The following is a 26,396-nucleotide window of genomic DNA, read 5'->3' on the forward strand; positions in this document are numbered from 1 at the left end:
ATAGACTCAGACAGGTGTTCTCCAAAACATTTTAATATAATCTGCATTTGGAGCCTAAACGGAGTATGAGCAGAGAAATGTGTTTGTTATTCCTTTTTAACATTACTGTTAAAGCTAAATTACTTCACGTGAAAAATTAACTGCAATATTTCCATACATGGAGCTAGCCCTGCACAGGAAATTTGTGGTAGAATGAAACACAAAATTAGTTAAAACCAAACGAACAGTAACTTTTCATTCTGCCCTCACTGAGGGTTCAACAACTACATTCATGCCCAAACCCAACAGTTAAGGACAGTCTAATAGGTCTCCCATTAATTTCCTCAAAATTACTTTGAAACATTAAATACCACTCGACTTTATTGCAGTCAAAAAAGATTGAAATTAGTGTTAATTTTATGTAGTCATATTTGTGAACATTTTAAAGCATAGCATGCATTTCACTTGGTGTATTTCAAAGCGTGTGGAAGCTCTTTCAACATATCTTGCCACTATCACCTTGCAGTTGATATAAAACTGAGGAGAGGCACGTTTTTCCTAAAAAGGTTCTTATCCTTTTTAAAAAAATTTGTAAGGATTTTGCTATGGCATTCTTTTTTTTTTTTTTTTTTAGTGATTTCTGTGGCTTTTTTTTTTTAGTGTCTTGTAAAAATGGAAAGAGTTTAATTTTAACCAGTTGCAAAACATTTGTTAAAAGAGAACTTTTTGAGAACTACAGAAATGTACAAAATTACTTCATAACCAGGGACTGCTGTGAAGTATATATGGAAAAGGAACCACGCTGTTGCCTTGCAATTCAGAAAGTGCCATTACACCACACTTAACAAACAGAACAGATACAAGAGGCAACTCGAACCTTGTTACCAGAGTAAGTGATAAAAAAAAAAAACAGGAAGAGAACTTTAGGATTTGGTAGGAACAGCATTTATTTTTTATTAGAGTATTCTTCATCTACCTGGCTGAAGTATTTCAGTTGAAGTCCAAGATGATTGGACAAAAAAAATGAGTATTTTTATCCCCATACCCTCCTTCCAATCCCCAAATGCACCTTAAGAGGTCTCAACAAGCAAGGAGGTATCATTGTATTTAGGGAACCACACTTGTAAACTGTTTAATCAATTTTAAAACCTGTTTCACCTCTGCAGGCCACACATTTTTTTCCACAGTGTTCTCAATGTGTTCATGCATTGGTAGCTCAGAAACAGTGCTTTCATCACAGAAAAGCCCAAATACAAAGAAAAGAAAGTTAAAAGTGACAAAGATTATTTGTGTTCCGAGTGCTTTTTAGTTCCTTGTCCTGACCACAGTGAGTTCAGCTAGCAGTACTACTGTATTTAACATCAGCATGTTTCACTGAAAACATTTTAACGGCCACCTCTGAACAAGTAACAAGACTAAAAGTAAAAAACAAAATACCTGGTCCATGACATTGTTATCTACTACTGCAGTGGAGACAACACTGGGCTGAAACAAGGGCCGTGGGGGCAAATCTGTTACTATCCATTAGCACTGGCCACAGTGGCACGGGCATCTCAGACAGGGGCTGCTGTCCTGACCCACCTTCCTAATCAGCAAATCCTGAACTAATCCCCTGCATATTACCAACACAGGCTCTGTACTGATCTCTTTTAAAATAAAGTAAGAAGTTAAAGAGTAACATAAGCACACCAGGCTATGGAAATGGAATTAAATGCATGAACTCATCCACCTGGAGACCTAAGTCTGCACATCTGACAAAACCGCAACTTAAGAGTTCAGCAAACAGCCTCAAGACTGTGAAAAATTAACTTCTAAATGGATGTGATACACCACAAGATTGATGCATGCTGGTAGATACTTAGACAGTACTACGTACAATAAATCAGTACTTCTATTATGTGTTAGTTCTTAGAAAGAAGAAAAGCAAACAGTTAACAGAATAGGCCCTCCCTGTAAGACTTAACATTTCTCACTAGATTTATGTATTTTTCAATAGTGATATGCTTTCTCCTGGAAATGTCTTCCATTCAAAGATTTGCTAACAATTAATTTTTAGGTTATATTTCTGGACTCAACATCCAAGTAACTAATTTTAAACAGGATATTAGACTGTTACAAAGACAGAAATTTAAACTAAAACCATTAAGGAGCAGACAGATTCCAGAGTATAAAACTCTGAAGATCTAAGAATTCCTTTTTCTCTGACCTATAGAAAGAGAAGTATTTTTGAGAACTGCTTTGATGTGGACCACTTCTACTGTGGCGTGATTTCTTAACTACCACTGCTTACAAAGTAATATAAGCATAGGAAATCAGAAAATAAGGAATACAAAAGTCAAACTACTGTTCTCACAAGTGACAACTTGAGTGGCATGTGTTTTAATTGTACGGAATCAGAAAGATCCAGCCAATTGAATAGAAACTTACTGCTGCGTATTTGCAAGAGGAACAGGATTTCCTCATTCTCAGAATTTCATAGGATGTACACATGGCATGGGACACACAGGTGAAAGATGCTTCAAGATACGGAGTCTAAAAGTGGCAATACATCAACAGCACTTTCAACATAGCTTTGTTTAAAACCATCCTAGCATGTTCCTCAAGAATGGCTAAACTAACAGGAGCACTAATAGGAACCCTGAAATAGCCAAAAAACAAGGAAGAACTATTCTCAGATGCACTCAAGATATACTCCTCCTCAACCTAATTCACAAAAGACAAAAATGTTCCAACATCAAATCAGAAGTAAAAATTGAAAATGGCCCTCCTATAACAGCTTCACCTTTATCTAATTAATTTGGCTTTTAAATATCTATATAAAACTGACAAAAGCCTAAATCAACTTGCTGAATTTCTGGAGCAAGAAACCCATAGGTATGCTTACGACCTACCACTGAGATGACACCTCAAGTCAACAATATCCAATATGCTAGGCCACTAACCTCGCAAGTAAACTGTATTCTACTCAACAGAACTGAATTTAAGACATTTGCAGGGCTAATGTGCCATTATATATTCTGCTATTAATCAACAGTAAAGTGCTGAATTGTATGAATTACCTGAATTGCACTCACGTTTATGATCTTCAGTTATAGATTTCTTATCAAGTCAAAAGAGCCCTTTCTGTTGTAAAAGCTAAGCTGTTGTGCAAATATTATAAAAATAGGTACTTTAATCAGGAGCTATATACACAACAGAACTTCAGCTTTTCTTTAAGTACAGCTGACACAGTAGAGATGTAAAATTCATGCAAATATTTATAAAGATATTTAAAAATGAAGAAAAAGGGACACTTCTATAGAACTTCCAATACCCTGGCATACAGCCACTTACTATGTTATAATTATATTAGATGATGTCTAGATCTGGACTGAAAAGCATCATGCCACCAACATGCTTTAGTTTCTTTTGTAGCTAAAGTTGATTTGTAAATTTAAACTACAGCATACATTTGATCTACTTCTCATTAAAGTGTATCATTAAGTTTGAGGTTTAACTTTGAGCAAACTTCACATCTAGTCACATAACCAGCACAAGCAAGACAGTAGTGCAAAGGGGAAGGCGTCAGTTGTACACAGCGAGGACCCTTCCCCTAACTGCACGATGCAACAGAACAATTTTCAGATTTAAAATTCAAGTGGGTTACCATGAGAAAATGGGATTTTCTTCTCCCAAATTTAGTACAAATTCCAGAGGATCGAGAGGAAAGCAACCTCAGTAACAGCACTCAAAAAAGTCAAACCCAAGTTTGGAGAACTGTTAAGTAGCTCCAAAATTTGTCATGCTATGAAGACAGCATTCTCAAAAAGAGGTCCAAACAAACTGCAAAACAAAACTGACATTTAGGTCAAAATTGGCCAACTGCTGCATAGAAATATGCTCACACACAACAGTCATGATTAAGCCAGTGCATAGAGAAGATAAAAGCACTTATGGTAGTTGCAAATGTTAACAAGTCCATCCAACTTCAACAGTTTAGCAATGAGTCCATAGAAAAAGAATAGAGTAGAGTAGAAACGCTCAAGCAAAACCAAAAAAAGATGACCTTCCAACTGTATAAAATCCACATTAACAGTTATAGTATAAAGACATCAGTGGAAAATACTCAACTCAGTCCCAAACACCCAACAGGCAAATAAGACCAGAATAGACAAGCCTTTGGCAGACAATTTTAAGAGTCTAAATATGGCATTACATTTCTAATTAACCCACAAAATATATTATATGGCATATATTAAATACTGGGTAACCAACTCTGCAGATCTGATGCTAACAACACTTTAGCCAATGAAAGCAAGATGGAGCAAGCTAAGGGAACGCTGGTGTACCACAACAGTGCTCAAGGAAAACACAGTCACCAAATCGTGCTTCAAAAACAGTACTCTGGGGCTCCGCGCTATCATCTGTGGAGCAAAACAAAGTCCTCTAGTTTTTCAGGGATGTGGCCTGTGTAGTATATGTTATGATTCGCTATAACACGAGCAGCCAGGCACTGCAACGTAGTATGATTTATGGGCTGGATTAAATTCTTTGCTATTTCCTTCTCATCCAGCAAATCGCTAGCAGTTTGTTTATGTGAGTTTGTGGCATCGAAGTGCGAACCTGACTTGATGAGAAGATTCATGATGTCTGGATGGTTGTTCAGTGCAGCAATGTGTAACGGACTGTTGTTATCAGAGTCTCTGACATTTACATCAGCACCACATTCCACCAGGATAGCAGTAACTTGTAGAGAAGGGAATTTACAAACTGGGTAGCGACCCACACATGTAGTATTATTGTCAACAGCAAGGTGAAGCGGACTGAAGTTATTTTTCCCTCTAGGCTGAAGCTTAAGAAACCTGTAAATAGTCTGTTTCTTAAAATACTCCTGTTCTGAGCTGCAAGGTACTTTCTCCAACAAGCAGATTAAATGCAAAATAATGGATAGGGCTTTGTTCAACTGTATTGGATCAGGAGGACACTGGGTTTGTTTCATGGCCCGCTCTATTTCTAGGACACTTTTGCACAGTATGCCCATCAGATCATCAAAGGTAACAGTAGTGCCCAGTAGGCCTTTCGCCCTATCCTGCAGCATGAAGGAGAAAAGCTCAGCAAATGACAGCAAACTGCTGGCCGTCATAGGGCTCAGCGGATCTAAGTTGTTCTGCTGCATGTCCAAAGCGTATTTCCATAAGTTGATGCAACGCTTAAAGTTTCCAGAGTCTGCATAGACAGCACCTCTATATCTAATGTAGTAGGATGTATCTGGGTGAGAAGGGCCAAGAATACGTTCTCTAATCAATAGTGCCTGCATTCTCATTTCGTCAGGATCTGCAATAAGATTTTCTAGCTCTTCTGAGCTGTTTACCTCTTTAGCATAATCATAGGCCATAATTAGTGTTTGTGGCACAGGTTTGCTCAGGATATTAGTCCTGTCACTGTATCTCATCTCCATAGCTCGCTTCCAGTATTTCAAAGCACCAAGCAGATCTCTCTTTTTGTCCACAAACGTTGCTCCTAGAAGTTCCAGGGCGTTTATGCATTCAGCCTTACTGGTCTGTACGTGCTGGGTCAGAAAGTCCACGATATTTGTGTGGCCTGTCACACTAGCTGACAGCAGGGGAGTCATTCCATAACCATCCTTTTCCATTTTAGCACAATACTTGAGAAGCATCTTCATGATCTCCAAACTTCCAGATTCTGCACAATCGTGTAATGCGGTGTTTCCTAGTAAGAGAAAAAAATCAATTACACAAACAATTAAATTATAGCCTAAATCCAGCAACGTTAAGTGTTAAAAAAATACTTTGACATCTATGGTCTATGAAAGGCTTAAATGAAAAGTTAAATATTTAAGATTGACTAAAATACCAAGGCTACAGGGAAGTTAAACAAATCAAAATGTTTGATATTTTATTGCCTGAAAGATTTAAACAGGTCTTAAGATCCTTTGTCTCATTACTCAAAAAACAAAAACACAACAAAACAGAGTAAAAACAGAGTCCTCCCTTACATACGAGATTTTTTTAAATCTGCTTTCAAATATGAAACAGAAAACTAAGCTTGCTAATCTCCATGTTGTTGTATTTTTCCTTCTCCCCTCATCAAGTTTCCTTCCTCCGTATCTCTAGACATAATTAAAAATGTGATCTGCATGAAAATTAAAGCTGGGCTAACTCAACACGAAGAAAAAATGTCTTCAGCACAACATGCAGCCATCTATCTTGTGTCTTATCATTTACATTCAGATTATTCTTCTTAAGCCTGTCATTGCATATTCTCTAATTTAAAGGCACTCCAGTACTAACAGTGTGTTGAGATTTCTTGCAAGCACTAAAGCCACTTCACTGAAAATCACGTACACAGCAAATCAGAAAGAAAACATCAGGCACAACAGTTAAATATTTAGCTATTATGATTCAAATAGATGAAAATTTTGCTCTGTTTCAAATATGAGCACTTCACTGGAAGAGAAGGGAAGACGACGGATGATAAGCTCTCCTGATCCTCTCCCAACATAAAGCCTCATGCCACTGGTTGTTCTTAAACCACACAATTGAAACCCACCTTGTTCTTTATACATATTGTATGTACTACAGATTCAGGCTTACCAACTTTTCAATCTCCCACTAAATCAACACGAAATAATTTACAGAAGGCTCATGTAACTACCCACCACCCCCTCCATTAATTTTTCTTACATATCAGCACTGCAAAATCCTAGTTAACTGGTTATCAGACCATCCATGTCTGTTACACTGTCAGCAAGTTTCTGTAGTCTCAAGTGAGACCTTATCCAAAGGCTGTCTGTCCATTTATAGTCATCGACTTTTGCCTTTAAAAACTGAAAGGTTTCCTAAAACTTCCTTATTTGAATTTTTGGCTGGCTTTTTTATGCCAAAAAGACAGTGATTTGCAGTTAGCTTTGCTGTTTCTGGAAAACAACAAACAAAATAATGTAACATTAATTCATACAGTGAACTTGACTTGCAATATATTATTTTCCTGATAAATTTTGCAATAGCTGCCAATTATTTTATTATCACTTCTTAAAAAGTAAACAGAGGATGACACCCAACACAAAGTGGCACCTGAAATTATCTATTAGATCAAGACTCGTGAAACTAAATCCAGGTCATACAGCGGCAAGTGATTTTCAAATGTTAATACCTTAGGCAATTATTGTCAGTAATGGAGAGTTTGAAGTCAGGACTGGTTTGCTCACACTACAGCCTCTACCAAGACTAACAAAGATTTCAACCACAAGAACATATTTTTCCAAATTCAGATAGGTTAGAAGTTTGGCACATGTAGTTTATCAAATGTAATCCCCTCTCTCTGTACCTCTGTACCTCAGTATTGACAGGCATGAGACCTTCAAATTCCCAAGATGGAATGAGGTCACAGGCAGACAAACACACAAGAGGAACTTGCCAAAATATACACGTTATGCAATTCTTCTTGCTGTGCTGGGGAAATCCAGTTAAAACGCAACTACAGCACCCAAAGTGCTGCTCCCTGTGCCATCGGCACTTCAGTGTTTTGTGATAGCAGCAAAGCCAGACGTGTCTGGGTGCTGGCTGAGCCGTCAGCTAATGCAGCCGTTTGAGGGGGTGTTCAAGTCCACATCCCATCCTTCACAGCAGAGCTCCACAACACTGGAATCGGCACTTGCTTTCTCCCTTCAGGTCAACGTTTTTAGGAAATTAAAAGAAGTCATAACACAGAAGTATGTTAACAACAAATCACGCAAAATACCAGAGCATCACCAGAGTTCTTTCAATGCTTTGACAATTAATTCACTTTGCTGGCTTTGACAATTGAATCCATGGTAGCTATTCATACCACACACTGCAGATCCATCACCATATAATGCTGCTCTTGAAACTCTTATCAGTTGCCAGGCTTATATCCTATGACACAATAATACTTATACCACACTCTAAGCTTAGCCACTGCCTGGGTAAATTCAGGTCCAATCCAACAACTTAGAATGTCACTAACTTATGGCACAGCCTTGCAGGACATGTGGGAGTATGCCTAGAACCCCAAGAACTTGACTAATCTTTCCAATCAGACTGTCCTTCGTTAGAAAAAAGATAATGTTAGTATTACAATTGACTTAAACAGTAGTTACTGACAGCATTATCAGAATCAGGGTATTTTTTTCTAGCTCCCTACACTGCAGTAGCCCTTGGTGACCAGAGCTACTTCTAACAATGGGCAGACTGAAAAAGGAAGACCATCACCACTAACTTTCAGCCACTGCACCTCACTTAATTTGACTGGATGGTGTAAGTACTGCAGTAGAAAGGAAATACTGCAGTACTTGAGAGATGTGGCAGTGGCCTTACAGCAACTATGTCTACATTCCACATACTGCCCAGGAGTTGAACAGCTGAAATAAATGAACCATTATTATGAATTTAAAAATTTCATCCATTTCAGAAACACTATCTGGTTTACAGTTACAGGAATAAACAGTGGCTAAACATTATCTATCCATTTCAGAAGCCAATCGGTCTTTTTGTAATGTATCTACTGCTGTATTAAAAAGGAAAAAGATTGAAAGTAAGGAAGTTTTTTAAAAGTTATTCTCTGATAAGCATTTTTCTAAAGGGCAAATAACTTGAATTTGACCAACGTCTTTGTTACGTGGCTTTGTTGTGGGTTTTCTTTATTGTTGTTAGTTGCTTTTTAATTGTGCATGAATAATTCAAAAAAGAATTCATTAGATTTTGTTAAACTACTTTCCATTCTGAAATAATCTGCGGGAATTTGATCACATATAGAAGACTGAGCCTTTCATGCTGCTTAATAATCAGCATCATTCTTGCATAGGAATGAAATTGGACTGGCAATGTTACAGCAGGCATAGTACTTCTCTGCTAGGAATTGAATGCCAGGATACTGCATTGCTAATACTGCTTATAAGCTGTTTCTGTCTGTATAAAAAAAAAAAAAATCACTATTCACATTACCTAATAACTTCCTCTAATTAAAAAGAACAACAAAATAAAAAGGGAATAACCATCATCTTCAGTCCTCCTAAATCTTGCAAGAACAGATAAGGGATAAAGTTAGGGTCAGTTGACATCGTAGCTGCACATTTCATTCTTTTGTCACAGTCCTTCTTTAAAAGTATTATTAATATTACGCAATCACTACTATGTAACCCAGATTTAATTACCTAATTTTCCAGTATTACAAAAAGCTAATTGGGGTGGGGACTCAAATTTACAACGAGGTTGTGTCTTTCTGTGTCAAAACAAATAATTCCCAAAACAGACTGGTAGCTTGTGACACAGCAATGAAAGAAAAACAACAATGACACAAAGTGATTTGACTTGATTTGCAAACAATATCAAGTACCTCCACTTCTTTATTACATTTTTAATATATAGAATATTACTTCCTTATTTAATAAATAAATAAATAATGCCTGATCAGATTTCTGGGTAGTAAAATTTATTATCAGTCTGATTTCATATCCGGGATCTGTTCCTGAAAATAAACACAGAGCTGTTCAACATTAGATAGAGGAGAGAAAAAATTTGATTGACTGACCAGCGTGTAAAACCAGCCAGATACATCTATTTTTGCAGCCTTACAGATAAAATTAATCACTCTTTTAAAAGTGAAGCTGTTCATGTAACACTGATTTTCAACACTGCACTGGAAGCAATTAAATCCTTCAGCAGCTGTACTTTTTTTAAAAAAAATATGTATTGATATATACTTACAAATGTGGACAGTGCACACAAATCCCTTTACATCTTTACACTCAGTAAGCATAACAAAGAAAAGCTAAAGGCATGTCTTCCCTTCGAGAAGAAATCTAGTAAAAATTGCAAAGCATTGCTAACCTCAACAAGTTTTAATCTACTTTCCACATTCTGTAAAAGAATAATTGCTCCCCTTGCTCACAAAATTATTTCAGGATAACTTGTATCATCAAAATTCACAGCATAAATCTCATTTTTAACCATTTAATTTCAACATAATCTCCTTTTTAGTGGAAATAAAAAAGAAATATTTGTTTAAACTCTTTCCTTATTTAATCTTCCTTATTTTATTTACAGACATTTGTACTGAAGTTTTCACATACCATCACACACAAAATATCAACAAAATGCAGTGCACTGTGTCATGCAATATTAACCAAAAAAGGAAAAAAAAACAACCCAACCAAAATAATAACTAAAAAAAAGGCACAGGACACTTTTAGAGCAAGGCCTTTACTCACAGGGGAAAAAAAATAAATCTTTGTTTAGCTTTTGTTTCCCCAAAAAAATGAATCTTGGCAAGTATACAAGACAAAAAAAAAAAAAAAAGAGAACAAACCTGTCAGACTCCTTAATGTTTACTGCAAGGGAAAATTAATTATTTTTAATGCATACTAAACCACTCTGATCATAGAGGAAAAAGTGGGAATCTACCTAATCCCTGTATTTCTTAGCCTAATTCTGTAAAAGATTTTCTCCTTCCCAAGAGGTTTGAGCATTATGCTTCCCAGTCTCCCACACAAACAATAACACGGAAACAGCAGTAGCCCTTGTCACAGCACCGCTGTGTGTATAACCTTGATAAACTACCTGCAGTGACTGAGGTCCGTACGCTTCTGGAGCTCCCAAACTGAGCAAGCAAAGTGAACAAGCCTCATCCTTTGTGCTATGTTATAAAGCTATTCTAAAATATGCTAATATGAGCTGTATGTAGTATAACTTTACAAGATTTTGAATTACAGTGTTGTTTTGCATTTTCAGAATGCATGCCTTCCTCTGACTGCTATGGTATGGTGGTACAGAGGACCATAAATGACAAAAACTGTGCTTTCAACCGAGCATTCCTGTGCAGATCTCAAGAAGATCCTAAAGGAATGCCTTGTCCAGCAGTTCTTACAGCATTTTCTAATACTTCAGAGGGGGAAAAACTAGTCTTGTAGCTAGCAGATGTGTCTGCTAACAACAGGAGGGGGACTGGGTTAGTGAAGACCATCAGTAAAACACAGGAATATGACGCTGAAGACAGAGACCACATTCCAAGCGGCTGAGCAATGGAAAGAGTTAGAAGCCATGTTCAGAAAAAAAAAAAAAAAAAAAAAAAGCAACACCTCCCTTTCAAGAAGATACTCTGGAAAAAAAGAGTCCTTATTCCCCATGCCATTAAGACCATCCAGGCTATCACTGCTTGTGTACCTTATCTATTATTCAACTTCTTAATTGCAGAAAAGGAAGGAACAAATCTACATTATTGCAGCAGGACTGGAAGAAGAGGATGAAGAATAATGCAGATTATCAAAACGTGCATAGCCCACACTCATAAAGCAAGACCTATGTGTTTTGTCTGGAGTCAGAAGTACAAGATCTCTTTTAAATGGTCTGCAAGCAAAGTAGTTTTTTGGGACAATTACAAAATAATTTAAATATAAAATCCAGTTCTGACAAACATGACCCGATGTGTATCAACAAGAACGCTCAAATCTGTAGTCTGAAGGCATGGCCAAGACTGCTACCACCTGAATTACAACAGCAAGCATTTTCCTCCCTGTGCTGACCTGCTGGTCTCAAGACGACTGTGCACAGAAATACGTCAGTGAAACTGTATTGAGGAATCCAGAGGACTGTTCCAATGCTGTCAGACAGCATTTAACTTACAGATTGCTGGCAAGATTGGCCATGCAGATGAACAGAAAACCGCACGGAGCCACAACGCAGAAGCTTCCCTCCTCAGGGGAAAGGGCCACCTCTTGGGTTCCACCTCCTCAGGAGAAAAACTCAGGTTTCTGCTACTGTAGCATTTATTACCCACCCTGTTCCTCCTTTTAAGAGCAATGTAAGAACTTTAGGATGTAAGAGTTGTTTGTTTTTTAAAATAATAATTAGTTATTTTAGATGTTTTATACCATTAAAACTTATTAAGATTTGTTACTTTTAGTTTGTAGCTTCTCCAAGCAGGAGTAACATCTCTGAGAAGCCTCTGAAATTGGAAGATTAAGCCGAATTAACTCACTTGAGAAGCGTTGCTTTGGCTGTTTTTGCTTTTACTAAAAAATAAGAAAAATAAAAGATACCTGCAGGTATCTCTGTTATTTCCCATAGCTCTAATAGGAAAAAAAACACCCTTCATAACACACTTATGACTTTCCCCCCCTCGCTTATGTGGTTTGTGTAACCTAATTTTTCTTAGTCTTTTGTTTTCATTTTTGTTGCCTACATTCCTCACAGAACTTTCGGGCAACTGTGAGAGTCAGATCTGCACAAAATCAGATGAAAGCCAACAAAATGCTCGTATTTTAAATACAGAACTACAGCCCATTTTTCCCAGTACTGCACTTACATACCCCAAACAACCTGTTATTGCCTTCTTCAACACCTTCTCCTGAGAGACAGTGCCAGACCTACACCTCACCTCACTGTAGCCTGTTACCTGACTCAGACTCTGAAGTTTTTATGGATGCCCTAATCACGCCCTAGATGTACTTTTGCACTTCCCTAACTCTCCTTCAAGAGCCTTTGTGTTCTGAGTTTCAGTAGTCCTAAACACTGTTGCAGGATTTTACCCATATTTTAGAATTAGAATTTCACTACGTTTTTCAGCTGCTCTTTTACACCCTGCCTCAGCAGTCATCCAGATTTTTAGTAATCTGTGACCATACCAATTTTTTCATCTGAACGTATTTTGAAGTTTCCCTGGAACTACCAACATAAACATCTTTATACCTTTTTCAGCCCTAGAATTTCCCAGTTACGAAAATGTGAATAAAATCCTACCTTACAATATCAAATTCCGGTGTAAAAAAACACAATGGGTGGTTCAAACCCTTTCCTGGTTTTGAGAATAACTGGAAAACAATCTGTAATTACCTCCCACAACAGCACTTTTCCAAAGGTACCTCCACGAAAGCTCCATAGCTTTGTTCCTGTGAAGAGGTTTGTAATTCTAATTGCTGAAAAAATTTCTATTAGGTAAAGCTTTTACTTCTTTCACAGAAAAGGGCTTCCCCCTGAACGGCCCAGGAGACAGCCCATCTAAAGTTCAGATACAGGGACTGCAACAAGTTTTCCTACTCCAAATCAGACCACTCAAGTTCTTTTTACCTCCTTACTACACCACCCCTATTTTTTGTCTGTTCTTTAATGAACAGCTGGGTGAAGCAAAAAAATGAAAATAACTTTCATTTGAGACTTTGAGACCAGAGACTTTGAGGGGGAATGTGATAGTGTAGAATAAATCCTGTTGGAAACACTCATTTTGAAACTAGCTGCTACTGAGCATTTTTTGCAAAACAAAGTTCAGAAGGTGAGCTGTCGAGCCTCAGCCACCACAACACCCATACCGCTGTAAAATTTAAGGCTACCCAGTTTGGCTCAGTTCTTCGTCTTTCCGCAGCTGACATTCACTTTCAGGTTTTACAGTAGTTACTTTCTCTCTTCCTCTACCTTGTCACTGCTTATTAAATAAGTTCAGAGATCAGACAGGCTTAAGACATCAAAAAGAAGAACACTCCTGTCACATGAGAGAGGATTTCCAAACACAAAAAGGCAAACCATACCTGACCAATAGGTAACATTTACACACATCCATTTGTGCGCTCTGCATTTCAAAGTATAAAATTAATTTTAGTGATCTAAAACATATCTAATCCAACTTCTTTATTTTTAATCAGTAAAGATCTGTTATACCTTGGGAACTTTTGGTTAAGTGCTCAAGATGCGAGTCACACCAGAAACTAAAAGAAGCATAGAGAGGAAGGAATTAAGATAATAAAGAAACTGAGAGTGATGAGAAAATCCTTAGGAAAGCACATCTGCCTTCAAGTATTTAAGCAAAGAAACAAAAAAAACACTAATGCAGTAGAAAAGTAAATAAGAAGGACGAATAAATTAAAGCCTACTCTACTGACACAAAATGAAAGAAGAGCCACAGATTTTTTCTTTCCCTGTTACATCAGAGGCTTAACAGCTCTGTTCTACCCATACCTTTCATACGAAGGAATATGTTCAAAAAAAGGATGCACGTTTTATGCTTAGCTTGTTATTCCACTAACCCTGTCTAGAGAAAAAATGACATTTTTGTCCTATCACAAGTCCATGATGATTCATAAGCAAACTTAAATCCTTACAAAGGAAGATTTATTTTGCTCTGCCCACCTCTATGACAAATCGGTAGTTTATCTTGCTTTACATTAACCCCGCATATCTGATGATTTGCTGAAAGAAAGCATACTTAGCTGAGCAGCTTTTTCAAAGAGATCACCCTCACATTTGGTATTTAACAGTATCGTATAATAATCTAAACACAAAGTAAATTTTGACATAAATTAACTGTATAGTATCCTGTTACACATATAATTTAGCCTTAAATAGACAAAGTATTTTGTTACAGTAATAACTAGTAACATAATATAAAAAACAAACTGCTGAAACACAATCCTGCCTCAGTGAGTTAAAAATTAACTGTAACCTGAAATACTTGGCATGCTTTTTAGGCCAGTATCACATTCACCTAAGAGTCCAACTTGTGAAGAAAAAAAACAAGTGGTTAAACCAAGGAGCCCACAAAACTACAATCACAACCAAGTGAGAGAAACTGTCACTTTGACAGAATAATTGCAAAACAGGGGCAGAGACACGTCCTTAGTGATCTGTGCAACCCTGGAAGTCCTTCTGTTGCCGTCATAGTCACCTGAAGCCTCATTTCTTTAATCCTAATACGTGTTTTTGTTTTGACGTGGAAAAGGAAGGGCCCAAAAGGATTCAAGAATTTGAAGGGAGAGGTGGGTGAAGAGCAAAGTAGTTACTCATTTCCAAAGTAGAAAATATTTTTTCTTCTTTGTGAGTCTTTCCCCACTATAGTCTTAGTGGCATAAGCCAGTTTTAAGTACAGCCTGTTTGTTTGTTTGAAGAAACAGCATGAAAACAAATATATGCTTGGACCGTACTACTACACAAACAGACAAGTGTTTACACAGCTTTACACAAAAAAAAATTACACAGTTTACACAAAGTTTATTAGCTTTTCCCATGTTCGTATGACTTTAAGAATTTGAAGCTTAAAATTAATCAATTTAGAAAGAAGTTACACAGTCACTGTTAACAAGGAAGTATGCTGAAAAAAAAAAAACCAACACAGTAGAAACACGGCTAAATATGCTTCATCTCTTACTCATCCATACGATGAGACTGGAAGAATATTTCTGGGTGCTCGCAGCCTCCTAAAGGAGGAGGAGGAGGGAGTTCTACCCCTCTTTACCACAAGGAAAATAAAGCGATCGACTTACCCTTAACGCTTTTCCTGTTGACATCAGCTCCCTTCTCGAGCAGATACTGGGCGATCTCCTTGTGGCCTTTGTAGCAGGAGATCATCAGGCAGGTGTGCCCGTGGCGGTTCGACACCTCCAGGTCCGCCTTGTGCTCCACCAGGTACTTCACGATCTCCAGGTGCCCGTCGAAGCAGGCGGCCCGCAGCGGGGTCGAGTTGGTCAGGGTGGTGTTGTTGACCGAGGCGCCGTGGTCCAGCAGGCACTGGACCACCTTCAGGTGGCCGGCAGCCGAGGCCGCCCAGAGCGGCGGGGCCCCCTCGATGGTCTCGCCATCGAAGTTGACCGAGCCGCCGACCTCGATGGAGGCGGCGCAGTGCTCCAGCAGGTACTCCACCATCTCAAGGTGACCGTAGCGGGCCGCCATCAGCAGCGGCGTGGCCCCGTTGGTCTTCTCCGACACCAGCACCGCCACCTCCTCCCGCGTCTTGCTGGCCAGCAGCTTGGAGAGCAGCCGCAGCTTGCCATCGCGGGCCGCGTTGAACACGGCCGTCTTCAGATCCATCGGGCCCCGCTCCGCCGCCGCTCTGCCCCCTCACTGGCGGCACCACCGCCGCCCGCCGCCTCCTCGCGCCTGGGACATGGGTTGGGGACGACAGGGACAACGACGACGACAGCGACGACGACGACAACAGCACCCAGCGGCCTGCCGGCGACCTGCGGAGCACGCAGACGAGTCGCGACCGGCGAGTCGCGACAGACACCGCCCCCCCCCCCCCTCAGAGCCCCCCTCAGAGCCCCCCGAGATGGCGGCGGGGCGCGCACCCCCCCGCTCCACTCCGCTCCCCTTCGGCTCCCAACCGCCGCCCAAGCCCAGCACCCGCCCCCCATAACCCCCCATAGCCCCCCATAATTCCCCATAATTCCCCATAATTCCCCACAACTCCCCACAGCCCCCCCGGCCCCACCGAGCCCCGTGAGGCGCCCCCGGAGCCGCCGTTACCTCCCCGCGCCTCAGAGCGCAGCGCCCCGCCGCGCCGCCATGACAGCCCGACCGCCAGCCGCGGCCCTGCCAGCGGGCGCAGCGCAGCCCGAGGAAGTGCGGGGGGGGCCGGCCCGCCGCAGCCAATGAGAGAGAGGCGCGGGCGCCCGACAGCCAATGGAAAAAGGGAGGGGGCGGGACTAGGCGCGGCGGGAGGGAGGGCTGCCCCGAATGGCGGCGGGCGGGGCCGGGAGGGGAGGGGAGGGGAGGGGCGGGGCGGGGAGGGGAGGGGACGGGAGCGGGGCCGCCATGGCGGGGCGCTCGCCTCAGGGCAGCGGCAGCAGTGGGCGGCAGGACGGGCTCCTCGCCTCACGCCCGTGGAGCTAGTGGGCTGCCCGGCTCCAGGAGGCATCAGGGGGCTTCCCGGCTGGAGCACAGCCCGGCAGGGCTCTGCCCTCCTGCCCCGCTCGCTCACAGCCCCGTGGCGGACATTTTGCGGCTGTATCCGCAGCCCTGGCTCCAAGGGTGTGAGGGAGAACACGGGGGGCACCACACAACGCCTGATTTTTTCCTCTTTTTTTTTTTTTTTTTTTTTTTCATACAGAGTTTGTACAAACTCCCATTGAAACCATTCTGGGACTCGCATTAGGTTTCCAGTCAGGGCGCCTGTTGTAAAGCACTAAATCACTTCACATTATCCATCCAGGTCTTTGTGTCCCAAAAGGGCAGAGGAGGACGAGTGCAGAGCTGTAGGTTCCCTTCTCTTCACATCAGGCCGCGCAAAGGAATGAACCAAAGAAAAACCTAACCCACACCTCAGCTCTTAGCTTAGGCACTGAAACCAATGCGTCTGTATTAACATGGAAATTTCTGCAAATTTTTGACCTTGCTTTTCATCGCGGCCCAGGGGCACCCGCAGCATGGCTGTACTTCTGCTAACACACATCTCCATGATGCATATTGCAAGGAGCCATGCTCCAGGTGCTCTGTGTAGCTCATGTCCTGCCTCGGCTGTACCCAGTCCCCTACACCAGCCTGGCTGAGGGTGAAATCGGGAACTGTGTCCTCAGGCTGGAGCAAGGGCTGATGAGGGTGGACACACACTGAGAGGGAGAGGTCTGGTCCCCAAGTACCTCATTTCAACAGGGAAATGAGCATCTCTGCCCGTGTGCCCAGGAGAGTAAGGATATCACATTGTTTCCAGAGATGTCAGCTGAGCTGAGCTTTTACCTCCATAACCTCCTTGAAAACCATTCCAATATTTTGCATGCTGATTTTCTGTAGTCGTACTGAGAACTTGGAGAGAGAAATAAGAAAATGATAATCCATTTAGTTCTAATTCTTAAAAATACTTGCACAGATCATGCCAATTTTCTATGCTATTAAACTATATATATGCACACATGCATGTATGTGTATATAATGGAGATGGTTTATAGGTTAACTTCCCTAAAATATGTACAGTGGTTTAGCGATGGAAATATACTGCAGGGAACAGGTGCTGTACCACGTGTTATGGGTATTTCTGAAAGGTACAAACAAGGCAAGCTTGCAGATGGCCTCATATGCGTGCTTTTTAACAGCCTGAAGTGTCTGCTGAAATATTTCCTCTTCTCTCTCTCCATGGTCTCTGGTGCTAATTCAAGGGCCTGAAAGTACATTTACAGAAGTTGCAGTTCCCAGGGATTCTGACATCTCTGCTGTTAACAGTGGTGGCAGATGTGCACCTAGCTTTAGGTCAGCATTTGCCGAGCTTGTCAAAACAGAATTTCCCTCTAAGAAAGCAAACTCAATTTTCTTCCTCTGCTGGCAACCTGTGAGGAGAAGCTGAACTAGCTGTTATTGTTCAGCCCGGAGGAAAGAAGACTTGGGAGGTGAAAGGAGATGTGGGGCTCTTTTCAGTGGCGCCCAGTGCCAGCACAAGAGGCACTGGGCACCAGCTGGGCACAGGAGGCTCCCTCTGAACACCAGGAGTGCCACTTTGCTGTGCGGGTGACTGAGCACTGGCACAGGCTGCCCAGAGGCTGTGGGGTCCCTCCTTGGGGATCTCCAAAAGCCCCCTGGACGTGGTGCTGGGCACCCTGCTCTGGGTGGCCCTGCTGGAGCAGGGGTTGGAGCAGTGGAGGTCCCCAATGACCTCAGCCCTGTTGTGACTGTGTGTTTCTGTGTCCTCCTAACATGCATTGTGAATGACCTGCACGCCTGAATTCGTGCATCCATTCATACACTCCAGCTAGCCTGTGTGTGACCATATGTTGCCTCTCTGATGACAGTATTCTGGCTTTTTGGGAGAGGCTGTGGTAGGCTGCGTAGCAGATCTGAAGCAGCAAAACCTGTAAATTTAACACAGCAGAAGTTGAACGTAACAAAAGCAACTGCCAAAAAGAAATTATCTCCCAGAGCAACATTTGCCACTTGCAAAATATTCTCATATTCATCAGTATGGTTGTTTCAAGTCATCAGTTGGCTAAGCTGTAGATAGCAAATGGGTTAAAAATTAGCCTGCTGTGCCCTTACCATGCCATTATTAGACAGAGCCGGTGATGCTCATGCTGCTAGACCAGGAGTGAACCATGCTCTGCTGTGGTGGGATCCTCCACCTAAGCAACACTGGGCATGCACAGTGGCTTCACATACAGGTGATTGGTGACACTAAACCTTTGCTCTGTTAAAATCTGGGTCGTGTCCCTGTGACACCAAGGCCTCTCGTGTCCCGCAGGCTATACCTGTTCTGGTATGTTACACAAGTGAAACCCCAGAGGAGGCTGCCCACCGTCTCTGCGCTGCCCTCCTTTACCCCATCAGTGTTGTCCTCCTGCTCTTTTCCCTCCTTTGTGCCCAGGCCAAGGCAAGGACAGGCCTGACAGCGCTGGTGAAGATACACAGAACTGTAGTTAATAAACTCACGAGATTTCGACAGTGGGTGGAATAGAAAATACATAACATCCTCTGCTTTCTAAATATAGAACAGACATTTCACCCACCATGAAGCCTACCAGGCTAGAGGTGGCATTTGGCAACACGCATATTCAGCTCCCTCAGCTCATCAGAGCAGCCCCCTCCACTAATTCCCCAGAATACTTCCAGAAAAAGAAGGGAGCTGAGGCAGGCTCTGGGGAGTCCCAAGCGTTGGAAGCAAGCATCTCTGCGGTAAAGCTACTTCCCCGCAAGTAGGTGTCAGCAGAAGGGGTAAACCAGAGAAATGCTGCCTTTACCGAACGCAATGAGGGACAAAAAAAAAAAATAGAGCACCAGGCAGCGGCCACGATTGCGACACGGGTGTGTGGTGGTTTCTGCAGGAGCTGCGGGGTGGCTGGGAGCACCCTGAGCATGCTGCTGCTACGCCAGCCCCGGACCTTGGCTGCAAGTGCCAGCGGTGCCCCTGCCTTTTAGCTGTCCCCAGCTGCCACCAGCAGTCAGCAGCAGCATCTTGCAGCTTGGACAAGGCTGGTGACAAGGGCCACCAGCACACAGCGGTTTCTGGCTGCGTGGGTGTGTGCAGGAGTGGGTTTCTTCTCTTGTTTTCTGCCTTCGGACCATGTACGCCAGCAGCGGGTCAGACACAAGCCTGCAGCCTCTCAACCCTGTGAGTCGCTTCCTATTAGACCACAAACTTTTCTGTGCATCTGCCTCTGACTGCAAGCTCCAGGTCACTGCAGGAGAAGCAGAGGGCATGGGCCAGTTGGAAAGCCATTTCCAAGCCCAGCTTTGCTCTAGGTTAGGAGGCAGTGGGTTTTTTTTTTTTGTGACTTGGGGCTCAGCCATTGACTTTCTCAGTTCTCTTGTGCAGGGGTGTCCCCTCCACCTGTCTGTGTGGTCTGCTCAGAAAGACCGGTGACATTTCCAGGGCGGTTCTTCTCTTGGAGCTGCTGCTGGCCATGGTGAGCCCCAGACACCCAACCTGCCTTACCTAAACCCTCAGGACCCGCAGCAGCGTGCCAGAATGGTGCAGGCTGGAAGGGACCTCTGAGGATCATCCAGTCCAATCCCTTAGCCAGGGGGTTTGCATTTTTGAGCCAGTCTGCAGCAGACACCCCTGTAGATAGTTCCCTGCACATCTAGGCGGCCTGTTCTATTCCTCCAGCATATGAGCATCCACTCTTTTTTATTTTATTTTATTTTTTATTTTTTTTTCTCCTGCAGATTAGGTTACCAAAACACATTTTACTAGGGCTTCTTGCAAACATGCCTCGGAAGACACACTTGGAGCAGATTGGAGCTGCTTGCTTGCTTTTTAACAGTAACAGCACTGAGCTTATTAAACATCTTCTCCACAGATGGCCTTGGTTCATTTAGGAGTTATAGATTTCTTGGATTTGAGCCACTAGTACCTTGAGTACACAGCCACAGTCCTTCCCTTAGGTACCCCCAACTCTGGCTGTCAGCCAGGGAGCTCAGGCAAACCATCCCCAGCACTGAAAAATGAGGAGAAGGTGTGGGAAGGGTGAGGAGCTGTATCTCAGTGAGGTTTTTTTTCCCCTTCTAGTGGTTATGCCAAATGAGAATGGCAATTTTCCGAGAAGAAGAGCTTCTAGTTTTACCCTGCCCTTTCTCTGCGGGATGAATGCAGGGCGGGGTGACGTGGCAGCTAGGTTTCACATTTGCCAAGTAGATTGGGAAGCATCTGAGACCTGTGCCAGAGATTTTGCAACATGAATGTACATTTAAGAGAGGAAAAACAGCAAATGGCTTATTCCACTTAATAAGTCTTGGCAAATAAAACACAGGTGGCGATGTAAGGATCTGTGTCCCTGCTTAGCAGCTGCAGATAGCAGGACACAGAGGTTGCTGCTGAGCTTTCAGAGCTCTTTGAGCACCACTGGGGTGGAAGGGATGCAGCAGAGAAACTTTCCAATGTGCTTCCTGTGCTGTTCAGCACCCGCACACCAAGCAAGGTGTCTCCTCATGTGAGCCACCCAGTAAGAGGTGGGTCAAACCAGGGGGTCTCTGCAGCCCCCCTGTCCCATGCTGTAGCGACAGGAGCCCTTCACAATGCTCAGCATCCCCAGGATCTGTCCCAGTCTCTCACCTCTGCCAGGTCAGGGCGTACAGAGGGGACAGGTGGTGGTGTGGTGGTATCTGGGACCTCCAGAGGGAGGAGGTGGTGCAGAGGCTGCTGACTGCAGCCTGCTCTGATGCAGGCGGGAGTCTGCAAATGCTATAGTCATGGCAACAGCGCTCCAGATTCTCCCGGAGAGAGGTAATTCAGCTTCGGGCTTAATTCCATGCATCTGGTGTGTTGTGCAGTGCTGTTCACCCAGCAGCACGCTCATGACTCTTTTACCATAGCGGAGGTGGGGTGGGGTGACCCAGCTAGCCTCTCCATCAGTCGCTTCCACAGGAGTGAGACAGGGGCAGGTCACAGCGGGACGACACAGGCATTCCTTCATCATTTTTAGTGCAGGATCCAAACTTCCTCCTTTTGCCACAGTATCCCTGCATGCCCTTTTAACACTGGGAATTAAATAATCTGGGAACTTTGCGGGTAGCAGGAACGCAGACACTTGCAGGAGGCACAGGCGAGCAGAGGGTACAGCCCAAAATGAGTGACAGGATCTTCATCTGGCTGGAGTCTGTAACTCCCCGGCAGGCTCTCAATGGCCAGGCAGTTGTGCCCCGAGCTGGGCAGCACACCCAAAATCCTGGTAAGTCCACCAGGAGGGCTGGACACAGGCACACCTCGGGTTATGGGAAAGGTGAAGTTTTCAGAAATCAAGGTTGGGTGCAGCAGCAGTAACGCAGCGTGCAGTGGCAGCATGCAGTGGTGTGAGCAGACAGTAACACTTCACAGGAACAACTTTCATTTGAAATAGCTGCTGAAGGAGAACAGCATCAAAATGTGAATGACCTGGGGACTTCTGCCCCCAAACATTGCCTGGGAGCTCCATGGTAGGATATCGCCTGCAAGTTTGGGCTTCTCCCCGGCAAAGCAACTGGTGCCTCCTGGGAGCAGCCTGAAGAGATGGTTTTACAGAGGTTGAATGGTTTCACAGAGGTGGAAACAACAGCTGACAGCAAGGTACTGACTTGGTAGCTCAAGAAGTCTTGGGGTTGCTGAGGTTTGCTCTGAGCCCAAGAATGAGCTTCCCTTTTTGGAAACATTTGGCTGCATAACAGCCCAGGGCAGACCACTCTTCCTCCTGTTTCTCTGAGACTTTTTCCAGTTCTCCTTTCCTTCTGCCTTCTATGCATAATCCTCCCACCAGTATGGTTTATATGCCGTACAGCATAGATGTGCAGTTACATTTACCATTTCAAACATCAAAGAAAACGTCAATTTACACCAGGGAGAAAAAAAAAAATAAAATACCGTAAGCAGCACTTACATGAATCAGCACTGGCAGAGGAACTCAGAAACCCTCCCACAGCTGAAACCCTCCTTGTGGCTTTGCTCCAGGAGCTCTGGTGGCTCAGCGACTGCCACTGTAATGGAAAGGCTTGGGAGTGCAGCACATCACCCCCCTGACCATGGCCTCTGCTTGCAGGCAGCTGCCTGTCACCAGTGGGCATTGCACCCAGCACCAGGAGCAGTAGGGGTGGCTGCTTGAAAGCCCCCTCCCCACTCAGGGCTTGGCGGGGCCAGGAGACTGCAGGCATGCAGCATCCCCCTGGATGCAAGCGTTTGCTTCCCTGTGGCATAGGGTTACGACCCACAGGTGGATGAAGCAGGCAATGTATCTGTAACTGATTCTCACCTTGAAGTTCCGAGGCAGAGATTCGCAGATGTATTTTCTACTTGCTTGCAAAATAGGGAACAGAGGCAGAATGCAAGACACCGTGTCCAGTCATGCTGCATGCAAGCAGCGGCACAGCTACCATGCCAGCTGCCTCCCCACTGGTACGGCATTGACGCCAGTCCTGACACCAGAGCCCCTTTCATTGTCTTTTCTCTTCAGCAAAGCACAAATTGTTTTAGTCTGAGCTGACTGTCCTCACATTCAGAACAGGCATTTTTCAGTCACTCAGGAAAAAAAAAAACACAACCAAACAAAATAACAACAAACTGCCGTGTTCTAATTGCATTTCCACCAGGAAAAAAAAAAAAAGGCAAAGATTTCCAATGCTCTTTTAGTAATTACATTCCACACCAGCAATACAAAACTATACTTAAATCTAATGTAAGGTGGCTTACTAAATCACAAAGAGCAGACTTATCAAACATATCAGGAAAAAAGCACCTTTGAAGATCCATCTTAAATGTATTCATACCGGCTTAGAAGCTAGGATATTTGGAAAGCAATTCAAAATACGAGTGATTCAAAAAGATGCAGTTTCTGTCACTCTCCTCCTTTTCCAACTTCAGCTTAGAACAGTTACCTTGAAGAAAAACACAGTCTCCCTCATTATTTCCAATATAATTGTCTATTTTTTTCCTCTGAAAATGTACCAAAAAAAAAAAAAAAGTTCAGTCAAAATAACCCAAGATGTTTTTTTACTGAAATTACAAAACACATCTCAAAATGTGTTTTTCTATATAAAAAATCACAAATGTAGCAAAACCAAAAAACATCTACATGCCTGTTCCTCAAAGCAGCAGCATTCTTCAGGGAGTGCCTTTCATAACGTATAGTTTTCATAAAGGACTAATACTGCTTCTTTATTTACATTTTCCAGTATCAAATACAGGATGTGAAGAGCTGTAGATTTTTAATAGAAAACCATGCATTTCTGACACAACACAAAAGACAAAGACAAAAGTAGCTAGGGACTAGGGTTGTCAGCCCTGTAAGAAGGCCCAGTGAGAGTCATGCCTTGATATACAGTGTGTGTTCAGTGGTACTTTATTAACGTGCCATGGCAGAGAATTTTACCATTAATTTTATCAAAGAGAAGAGTTTGCTTTCCTCTATTAAGCAAGATAAAAGAATACCACTTCTGCTTTATTCTGAACATGGTCTGCCTTCACAGTTATTTCACCATAAATGCTTTAGTTTCTCTCTCATCCTTTCCTACCTCCATCTCTCTCTCTCTGTTGCCTACCTGTAGACTCTTAGAAAAATTTCCCTACTTGTTTTGCAAAGCCTGGACCATCTCTTTCAGTGTATCAGTAGCCTGCAAAGCAAAAGGGGTCTTCTCACAGGACAGGAAGTTATTCATCTGCCTTGCATGTATCAGGGAGTTGTAATTGATCCTGTTTGCTAAGAGCATTGACAAAGGAGGTGTAAGACTGAAGTGCATACAGATGTCCACTCAGATTTTCTGCCAGTAGCATAATAGCTATGCTTTCCCATTCACAGCATCACTTCATTTTTCCAGGATTTGTTTACTACACGGCATCCCTGCAAAGTTTGGTCCATGTTTAACACCAGGTTTGTTCTGCAGCAAGTTCTGGATTCAGATTTTTCTATATCACCTTAGAGTGCAGAGTCACAATAGAAAACAGCCTCAATATTCTCATTACCACTGCAAAATGTTGGAGCTGTGCTTGCAGGCTCACAGATTTTGGCAGATTGGCCGTGCAGCTCATTAATTAGCTTGAGGTCTCTGAGTTGTAATCAGGTTGATAGGCTCTCGCTGCTGCTGTTTGGGGTTAGAACTGCCTGTCATGACAAGCACACGCACCTGGGAGTGATTTGCTGACATGACTAGCATCTGTTCTCTCCTTTCTAAAAGAGGAAAAAATGGAAAGAGAAATAAAAAGCAAAAAATCTACAAGGAATTAAGGCAATATGAAAGAAGAAAACTTAATAGTTCTTTGCTCAGTTTGAGCTAAACATAAAGGAGCATCCTCTGTGCAAAGAAGCTGGAGGAGCTGAGGTTTTTAATACTGGTAATACCCTTTACAAACCTGAGTACATCCACAGGGCTGAGTGGGGCAGGCCTGTGGGTGGGACCACAGGCGTTCGGCCCTCTCTTGGTGGAGAGGCTTCTGTGGCACAGCATCCCGCGGCTGAGGAGGGCTGGATTGAGTGCTCTCCCAGCCATTCCTTCCCCAAGCAGTCCACCATGGGTGCCCCCAGCCACGCCTCGGGCTGACCCACAGCTCTCCCTTCTTTGTTTGTGAAGTTAGGCCCGTACGAACCTACTCATGTTTCAGCGTGAGGCCTGTGGCAAGAGTCACCTACTGCTTCTTGCTGTCTCCACAGTGCTAACACCTTTCAGTGCTGCACAGACTGGCTGGGCCTGGTTTCTTCTTCTTCCATCATTAAAATGTTGGCACTGTCTGACCCTAGAGCCTTGGGTGCTCTCCAGCCGTGGGTGAAGCGCCAGCTTCTCTAACTGAAGATCTGCCCTCACACAGTGTTTTCACCTCGCCATGCCCATGGTTTGGGCAGGAGGACTTGCTGTCCCCAGGGGCAGGGCCCGGAACACTGCAGCTCCTGCTGGGGTAGAAATAAATTCTGTGTTAAAACCAACCAAATTACTTTTGTTTCCAAAACAGCTTCAGCCCAGGTCCAGTCAATGGATATTGGGATAAGCATGTCTTTAAGGATATGCGATGACCTGGCCATGCAGGCCTGCACATAAAGAGGGTAGCTCTGGAAATTACAGGATTGGTAGATTTGAGAGAAAATGCTGCCTGCTGCAGAGCAGGACAGTGGTTTTATCAGTCACACGGTCTGCAGTAAGAAGGTGACAGCCTGAACAACGAAGATCCCTACCATTTTGAAAGAAAGCCGTAGCACAGCTTTACACACCTCTTTTGTTCATTACTCACTGTTAGTCCCTGGCAAGCTGCAGGAGTGGGAGCGCAGAGAGAAGGGATCTGTGCCTTCCACACAGAGTCCCCGGAGCAGCCTCTGGTGTTTGTTTGATCATGCTTCCATAGCGCAGGGCTGGTTTTCTAATGAGTCAGCAAAACTTTGGGCCGATTTCTTTTGTTTGAAAGCACACACGGAGAAAAGAGAACAAACTGAAGGCTTGATTTTGTAGTGAGAATGAATTAGCAGTAGCTAAGTGCTTTGAGCAGTAATTACAGTACAACACAGACACAGCTCCTGTACTAATGACCCTTTGAAAAAAATCCCATGTGACCTACCATGGGGCAGGCATGCGGTTACTATGCTTGTTTGCTGCCCTCTCTTGGAAGCAAAGACCAACCTCCAGGAAAGGAAAAGCAGAATAAAGGTTGTCAAGAGGACAAGCAGCAAATACTCTCACTCCAAGAGGGTGAAAGAAAAATAAAAATAAAATAAAATAAAATAAAATAAAATAAAATAAAATAAAATAAAATAAAATAAAATAAAATAA

The 26,396-nt window shown here is 43.1% G+C and overlaps 1 protein-coding gene across 1 annotated transcript; it reads right to left on the minus strand.

Moving 5' to 3' along the window:
• Positions 1 to 13: 13 nt before the first annotated feature.
• On the minus strand, positions 14 to 16,362 carry FEM1C (fem-1 homolog C). The gene is made up of 3 exons (XM_027446286.3): positions 16,227 to 16,362; positions 15,245 to 15,940; positions 14 to 5,688 (listed from the first exon to the last, which is right to left on the minus strand). Exons 2-3 carry the CDS (start codon positions 15,786 to 15,788, stop codon positions 4,379 to 4,381), a joined length of 1,854 nt encoding a protein of 617 aa, XP_027302087.2. The 5' UTR covers positions 15,789 to 15,940; positions 16,227 to 16,362; the 3' UTR covers positions 14 to 4,378.
• Positions 16,363 to 26,396: the final 10,034 nt, after the last annotated feature.

The sequence above is a fragment of the Anas platyrhynchos genome, chromosome Z, assembly GCF_047663525.1.
Source record: "Anas platyrhynchos isolate ZD024472 breed Pekin duck chromosome Z, IASCAAS_PekinDuck_T2T, whole genome shotgun sequence".
Lineage (NCBI taxonomy): Eukaryota > Metazoa > Chordata > Aves > Anseriformes > Anatidae > Anas > Anas platyrhynchos.

Coding starts and splice junctions, on each gene's coding strand:
- FEM1C (XM_027446286.3), bottom strand. CDS start 15,788: ATGGATCTGAAGACGGCCGTGTTCAACGCGGCCCGCGATGGCAAGCTG. Junction 5,689..15,244: donor CAACAGGAAAAGCGTTAAGG/GTAAGTCGATCG, acceptor TTCTCTTACTAG/GAAACACCGCATTACACGAT.